The 7,926-nt window shown below is 41.8% G+C and overlaps 1 protein-coding gene across 2 annotated transcripts; it reads right to left on the bottom strand.

Moving 5' to 3' along the window:
- Positions 1-2,623: 2,623 nt before the first annotated feature.
- Positions 2,624-7,849, bottom strand: vegfaa (vascular endothelial growth factor Aa). Of its 2 annotated transcripts, none has more exons than XM_010775171.1 (5): positions 7,319-7,849; positions 5,938-5,980; positions 3,682-3,911; positions 2,791-2,867; positions 2,624-2,705 (listed from the first exon to the last, which is right to left on the bottom strand). In XM_010775171.1, exons 1-5 carry the CDS (start codon positions 7,382-7,384, stop codon positions 2,672-2,674), a joined length of 450 nt encoding a protein of 149 aa, XP_010773473.1. In that variant the 5' UTR covers positions 7,385-7,849; the 3' UTR covers positions 2,624-2,671. The 2 variants fall into 2 exon arrangements, with proteins under 2 accessions (XP_010773473.1, XP_010773475.1); XM_010775173.1 differs by having other exon boundaries at positions 3,682-3,878.
- Between the last annotated feature and the right edge of the window lie 77 nt (positions 7,850-7,926).

The raw sequence follows: 7,926 nt of genomic DNA, 5'->3' as shown, positions 1-7,926 counted from the left end.
TTTCTATTGTACATTTGTATATACTTGCTGATAATGTTAATTTAAATGATTATGATATTCTTATTTTATCTTTTAAATAATGTTTAACTTGTCAAATGCACAACCGCTGTGACAAAACAATTTTCCAATTTGGGATGAATAAACTATCTATCTAAAAATAAAATGTATTGGGTGCAGTTTGAGTTTGTGTTGTCATTCTTTATTTACATGACAGTTTTTTGTTTGGTAGGAGCAGAGGGAACACTTGACAGCATAAGAAGTTGGTGCCTGGGTTTGCACAATTTTAAAACAAGCAGCTGGAGCCAAAAGCAAACTGAGCCAACTCCACCCAACACTTTACAATCTAAACTTAAAGGGTGAACTGAGGCAGCAGGGTCACCCATGGGAGGCACATAGATGAGAAATGAACATCTAACAGTTTGACGTTGAGCTAGACACTATAGCCGCTGCAGTATCTGTTACAGTGCTCAGTTTATGAGATGGAAGGTCACGCCAGAGACACATCAAGGACAGAAGTAGATATATAGGGGAGTGGCTATGGGGCAAAATGGAACTATGCTTAGTCTCGGATCTTAAACTGCACAACCAATCTGCAGAATCAATCCTGTATGGCCTCCTTTTTTTAAAACAGGAGCAAAGCAACCCAAAGCAGAACTTATCTGTGAACTTGTCAAGGCTGCAGTGATCTTACTCGCGTGTGTGTAGCACTGCAAACATGGCAGCAGATAAACCCCCAACAGAAAGTAGAAGTTATCAGAGCAGCACAGTACAGTCCAGCAGACAGCCTTACAGATAACTCGGAGATAACGTGACATATGCCATGGGAAAGTTATTTAGAAGTGAAGGGAAATCATGGGGCAGATAAGCAGGTAAACATGGGACCTGCAGTGGTGGATTGTAACTAAGTACATTCACTCAAGTATTATATTTACTATTTCAACACAATTGTACCACGGTAGGTGATTTTAAAAGATTCATTTTGTATTCAAAGTATTTGTACTTTATCTGTGTATGTTACTGTTATGATAAATTATACTTCTACTCAACTACTGGGATTATTAGCAAATACAAAATAGCAAATAAGCCACATAATGAGTACTTTTACTTATGGTACTTTAAATATATTTTGATCCCAATACTTTTGTATCCTCTCTACCTCTAAGTAAGATATTTAATGCAAAACTTTTTTTCCCTTTTTCTCTCTATTCTTTTTGTGATTTATGGATTGTTATGTAGTTATTTGAAAAAAAAGGAATACAGGGCTTCTACTTGTAGTATTTTTACAATTTAGTATTGCTACTTTTACTTAAGCATAAAGTCTGAATATTCCTTCCACCACTGTGAACTGTCTACAAAAGACTAACTTAAAAGGTTTCCGGTCAATATTCCTGACACACAGGAGGAAGAGAAGAGCAAATTTCTCCCGCGGTGTTCAGTATATAGTCCACAAACCATGGGAGCTAATCAACCAACATAACTGCCCTAATCTTCTCATTGGCGGGGGTGATCAATAAGATAGCACTGGGCAAGGTGTACCGGAGCGTATGTTCCCGTCACTGACTGCTCTCTGCTCCCTCCACCCTGCCACTGCCTGGCTGCCTACGTGCACAGTGACAGGCAGACACCCAACAAGGCTGGCCCAGGATCAGCTGAGTCCCATGACAAACGGGTTGGACTTAGCCAACATGATCCAATCTCTCCTCCACCAATCCGTCAGGTTTTAACCCGCCGATCGGCACACGCACCCCCTCTTATCCAATTACCGAGCTGACCTGCCGCTATGAAGACACACACACCACATGCATGCATCTGTCCCACACACACACTGCCCCATGTCAGCTGTGACAGCGAGGGAGTTCTCTCAATCTACAGCACGTCTCCCTCAAAGCTCATCCTTTATTTACACCACTTAAAATAAAAATAGGTTAACGGCATGACACCTGTTGCTATGATTAGCCTGGGGAAGTTACAGAGGGCCGAGGGTCAGGTTTGTGCAACTGGAGTCAGCGAAGGGTGGTCTGAAGCCGGGCGGCTACGCCTCGATCACTCACGCTGTTATAGCCGCACCATAAAGCACTAAACCCTGGCACCATAAAAAGAGCACGCTCAAAGAGAGAGCCCTGTAAAGATAGCTCGCTACCTCCAACATCTACAGGACAGTTGATGGAACATATGAGTGCGTTTGAGTTGGATGACATACTTTGACCTCCTAAATTGTTGCATCACCACTCATGGTCACTTTTTCTTGAACTAAACTGGAATTGGAAAGGTCTGTGCAGTTTATCCAGGATTCAAGAAGCTAGAAGCATGTATTACATCTTATTACAGTAATACTAAATGTTACCCCTTTTGGAGGAAAAGAGCTTTCAGAATTTCAGAGGTAAACCCAGATCTAGATATTAATTCAACATTCACCCCAACTTGAAAAATATGCTGTCACAACTTGAAGGAGCCCTACTTTTTAATCTTAAAACTATTTCTACACTAATTCAGTGCATCCCACATAAAGACAGAGTTTCTGTCAGAAAGCCTTTCTGCTGACTCAGCTGTTAGCACAGTTAGCTCCTTCCAGCCTCCAGCTGCTGCTGACCCTGCTCCCAGCCACCAACCAACCAGAATACCCCCCAGAAGCTCATCAAACACATGACAAAAAAAACAAAACACGTACTTACTATTCTTTCTTTACTGGAAGATCTGGCTTTTGTCTGAAATGAATTAAAAAGAAGATCATTTAATTATTTTATTTGTATTCCATCACTGTCACTGTGAGTGAGGTGTGCAGTCTCTTACCTGCATATACACGATTTGTGCTCTGTGAAACTTAATAGAATAGGGCCTTTCTTTACCATTGGTCTATGACACATTACCTTGAAGAGAAACAGAGGACAACACAAAGCAAGGTTTAGATTAAAACAACATCAACATGACTTTTGGTAACAGACAGTCTAAACAGCACAGCCCTGACTGCTGTGTAACTGCAGACATGACCTGTCTGTGGGACTCTCCTATCTTCTGCAGGAAGGGAGAGGTTTGACCACACAGACACGGCTGTAAACACAGCGTGTGTGGAGGTAAACAACATATCTGAGATGCCTTGCAGCCGCACTTTCTCTGCTCTGTGTTTTTGTCTCAGACATGCACATAGTGAGCAGAAAACCAAACCTTGGCCTGACCACATCCATAATGCCTGAAGAGCTACTAACCTAATCATCTCAACACACGCTCCTTTGACTAGCTCTCTGAATCCCTCAATGTCATGGTCCTCATCAGTGTTTGAAGCATTCATAGAGATAGATCAGTGGTGACAAAGACCAAGGTGTGGAATTACAGTCATGTGTTAGCCTACAACTCAAATAGATCATATAGTGACGACTGAGCCATACCAACTGAAGTCCATCTGCTGGTGAAAACCATAAGCTTAGTTTAACTAGTCACACAAATTATTAAGTGCTTAAAGACACACTTAAATGTGTAAATATAAAAAAAGTGATGTTTTTATATTATGTGAAGGGCACAAATTACACAGGGGCCCTATTATGCTTTTGGGGGTTTCAGGCAGAGGGTGAATGAGAAAAATAAAGAGCTTTTGAACATTAAAGCATGGAGACGTGTCACAGTAGAGGGACAAAATACAATTATGAACCTGAAGATTATTATATTATGTCCTCCCCCCATGCTCACCTCCATCGTGACATTGTGTGTTTCCGTAGGAACACACTCCAATGCTTCGTCGTTGCAGCAGCCTCCACAGCGGTTGAGCACCACGCAGGAGGGAATGTAGGTGTGTTCCGTGTCCTCCGCATACTCCGAGAAGATGTCCACCAGCACCTCCCTGGGCTGACACAGACTCTTAGTGACGACATCTATGAGAGGGATGACTGGGGAAAACGAAGAAAATTCTTCATCAGCCACTGTGAAAAGTAAATATTATTATTATATTATGTAATAAGGAATTCAGCCCCTTTCTTTCAGATGTGGAAATAATTACACCACAGCTATTTATACCTAGGTGATGCCAAATAGCATACCAAGCTCATTAAGCGGCTCCACAGATCTGTGGCTTGGGACACCAATGACTTTTTTGTGGTGGTGAAAATCTTAACTGTCAACTGTTTGGTGGGAAAAGACATGACATGTTTGACAATGCTCTAAGAAACTCCCAGTAATGTCTGCAAGTGTTAAAAATATCATAAAATAAGATAAATCTACATTAAGGAGTAGGTAACTAGGGAAATATGACCATGTGGCTAAAGCCAATAAGTGCAATGGCAGATATTTTGGAATATTTGAGTGGCAATTATTACACTGACGCAGCAACACAGTTGGTATGGAGAAGCAACACTTATTTAGCAGACAGTTTTGTCACAGTGAAATTAAGTTATATCGACTACAGGAAGAGTGCAAAGCAAAGTTTTGACATGAAACACAAGCATCAAGTAATAATTGAAGATAAAGAACAGAATTAGTTGTGATAGCTATGTCCGACAGAACCCTTTAATACCGAGCTCAAGCCTAATGAGTGCCCTGCCCTCTCTGTATTTCTGTTCCTTGCGCAGCCCAGAATAATCCGTCCCACAGTCCATTAGACGAGGTTCCCAGCAACCCCCAGCTAACTCCTGACCCCTGGTTAGTCAGAGCAGCCATGACCTCAGGCTCTGTGGCGCCAGGGTCCACCTCTGACATGTGACCCCGGGAAGCCCACCCCATGTGCCGGCTCTGCCTCTGGACTAACGCTGCAGACAGACTGTGGGAGCTTTGTGATTTATAAAATGCTACAATTAATACCCACATTGATGCTTGGGCATTTCGTTACTTTACCTGAAACTTGATAAGGTGACTTTACAGACTCTTAGGTGTTACATCAGATTTGCAAATAATAAAATGATTACAAATGCAGTTCTGGCTCCAGGCCAGCTGCAAAGAGCAGCTAAAGCATTAGCACCTGCTGGGTGGATTTACTTCATGAGCCTCATGTCAACACACTCAACTGGTTCTACCTCCTGACAGAGGTTGCAAACATTTGCTCTGTCTTACATCAGCCTGTAACAGTTACTCTGGTTATACATCTTTCTATTCATCCAAAAAACAGTAAACAAATAAGTATTATGTGTGAGGTCTGATATATAACCTCCCCCAGTGCTATGTATCTCCATTCATGTCCCAACACTATTAGAGTCACATGAAAGAGCCACACTGTTAACAATCAGCACGGGGCGTTGGGTTTTGACGAACAAACAAGATCCATTTTCCCTTTTTTTGTAGAGCTTTCAACTCCATCTCATGGTTTCCATCATTATCACATGACCCAAGTAAAATTCCTAGGTTAAATTACCCTGCCTTGTCACAGTGTGTGTTTGTCTCCTTTACAAACACTAAAATCCATCCCACAACCTGTCCACTGATGCTGTGTGTAAAGACTAATCAGTGTCTCCATCCATCACCAGCCAACAGACCAACCAACCTTGGCCTCACACAACAGTATCACTTTCAAACAAACACGAGTGCGGCATTGAACCAAGGCTGACTGCTCGTGTATCAACTGATATTTCACCATAGATTGTTGGGAGAAGAGAAAGTAGAAACATATAATAACTCCCAGTTACTGCTGAGGCATTGACTTTCTTTTCTCTCCCACGTATTCTTGTTTTGAAATCTGCAGCACTTTTTATGGCGACTCCAAAGTCCCCAGTGAGACCTTTCACCGCTGGAAACTTTGATTCTTCTCAGCTTGGGACAGAAAAACAATCCTCACTCAGCCTACACAAATACCTGCATATCCCTTCCATATATCAAACTGTTTTTATTTTTAAACTAAGTAAATCTGAGGCCTAGTACAGTAAATGTTCAGCCCATGTCCACTAGGTGGCCCTGTTCATCTTGCATGCACACAGAGGAAAAGAAGAAGAGATCAAATTAGACAGCTCTGTGGAAACTTACCCTCATTTGTACTCTTCTCCGCTCCCTTGGTAATGCTGGCAGTCTGTAAGAGATGCACATAAGACAAGGTGTTAGATATGTCATATTTGCATGCATGTATGAAAGTGTCATTACCCAAATGATTTATTTTTTACTAGACTAATTGAAGTACAACAAAGAATATAAAGGTTTTTAATTCAGTTTATTAATTTAGGATTATATCAAATTGTTACAATCATAACTATAATGTATATCTGGATAAATGTGTAAATGTTTTTGTTGTATTCTCCATTATATCTGTTTCATTCATCAGATGGTCAGACAAGCAGAAAAGGAGTGAGGCTGCTTGACTTTCAAAATAAAAGCACTGCAACCAGTAATCGTAATGTATGTTTACCAAAAGATGACAGAAAGACATTAACATTGAAATGCTAAGCACTTATTTGAAATGTGGAAATATGGTCACAGTTTACAGATATAATTCCATAGTGGAGTTTAATCATTTGAAGAAGAAATAAATAAACCCTAGCAATATTCAAAATACGTTATTTTAAAGCAACAGGAGAGGAGATTTGGTTACAAGCACTCAATTCAAAGGGTTTCAAGAAATAGTTTTATTTTGAAAGGACTAACGGGAACCGGCCTTTATTTTGATAGTAAAAAAAGATGACGTTGGGGAACCGGCCCCCAAGCAGAGCTCCGTTCACTTTATGTGGTGGCTGCTGCAACCGGCGCAGGGATTGCGTGAGAAAGCGGATCGGCCTGTGTGGGAGCGAGGGGGCATCCTGCGAGGAGCCGGGCCGGGGGAGGGCTCGGCCTCACACTGTCGGATCCCCGTGGGAACACTGAGCACTGGAGCCCCGGGGGACTGACTGTACAGAACCCGCTCTTCACAACTCCATTCACAAATCTCCCAGTTTAATGCAACCATATTGTAGCCTATATTTTTGGAAATGACCAAGAAACTTTTGGAGAATCCTAAAGGTTAATCCAGCAAGCACTATTTGGAGAAGCCAGATAAAAAGGTGTATTTGCAGTGCTCATAATTGTATTGTCTTGCAAATAAAGATACTTATTTCTCTTTGCATGTATAAAGCAAACTATAACCATGCTGATCTTTGATGGACTTTTTGAGGTTAGAACAAAGTAAGAAATAAGGCTTTTATCTAGAAAATGCTGATAGTGTATAATGTAATAAAACTATATTAAATAATCTACATTTTACTTTTTATTTAATAATGATTAGACAATATGTTCCCTGCATGTTTATTCTTTGTGCATGTGAGCAGTGTTTGGCAACTCACTTACAGCCACTATCTAAAACCACTGAGAATTGAGAAAGCTGGTAAGGCACGTGTGAAATAGTAAAATGAATGATATCAATACAACATGAAAGGCTTACCTTTACTGTGGATAGGTGAAGAACCGCTGCCAAAAGGATGTGTACCAAACTGACAACACAGTTCATGGTTGTAATTCCGCACGATTTAGTCTTGATATCTCTGCGCTCGTTAAAGAGAAATACAATCTAACAATGTCACCACGCACACAGTCCAAGGATGAAAAAATGAATATTTAAATATAAAAAAACCGCGGCACATCTGGGCTATAGCAAAAGCAAATCCATATCTTCCACACGCATGTGGCGCGTTCACAGGGAGCCTCCCGATGTCTCCAGCCGCGCTGCACAGCTCTCCCTCCGCAGACAAAGACTCTGCTGGACCTCAGTGGTAATGTTCTCTGGAGCAGCGGATCAGCGCATCAACTTTACGCACCGGTGTGTGTCTTTGTGCGCTTTAATCCCATAACATGAAGGGTGTGTGCCGGTACAAAGTTATCCTCCCGCAGTTTTCCTTGTTGCGCCTGTTCTCTGTGTAGGGGCAGTAAGCTTGTCCCCGGTCAGCGGCACCAGTCCGTCTCGCTGTGTCTCCTGTTGGAGCTGCGGCTGTAGTGCAGCGGTATTAAAGGTGGCCCGGCTAAAGGCTGGAGCAGAGGCGGGGCGGGGCGGGG

This window comes from Notothenia coriiceps, unplaced genomic scaffold (assembly GCF_000735185.1).
Source record: "Notothenia coriiceps isolate Sejong01 unplaced genomic scaffold, NC01 NC01_scaffold00015473, whole genome shotgun sequence".
Taxonomy (NCBI): domain Eukaryota; kingdom Metazoa; phylum Chordata; class Actinopteri; order Perciformes; family Nototheniidae; genus Notothenia; species Notothenia coriiceps.
Note: the sequence above shows the minus strand (reverse complement) of the source record. Positions and strands in the feature narration are given on the sequence as shown.

What these genes read in the sequence shown, in the direction of transcription:
- vegfaa (XM_010775171.1), bottom strand. Translation starts at nt 7,384, where the DNA reads ATGAACTGTGTTGTCAGTTTGGTACACATCCTTTTGGCAGCGGTTCTT. An exon ending in GGAGAAGAGTACAAATGAGG is followed by an intron (nt 3,912 to 5,937) that starts GTAAGTTTCCAC and finishes TACTTTTCACAG; the next exon opens with TGGCTGATGAAGAATTTTCT. An exon ending in CACAAATCGTGTATATGCAG is followed by an intron (nt 2,706 to 2,790) that starts GTAAGAGACTGC and finishes AATTCATTTCAG; the next exon opens with ACAAAAGCCAGATCTTCCAG.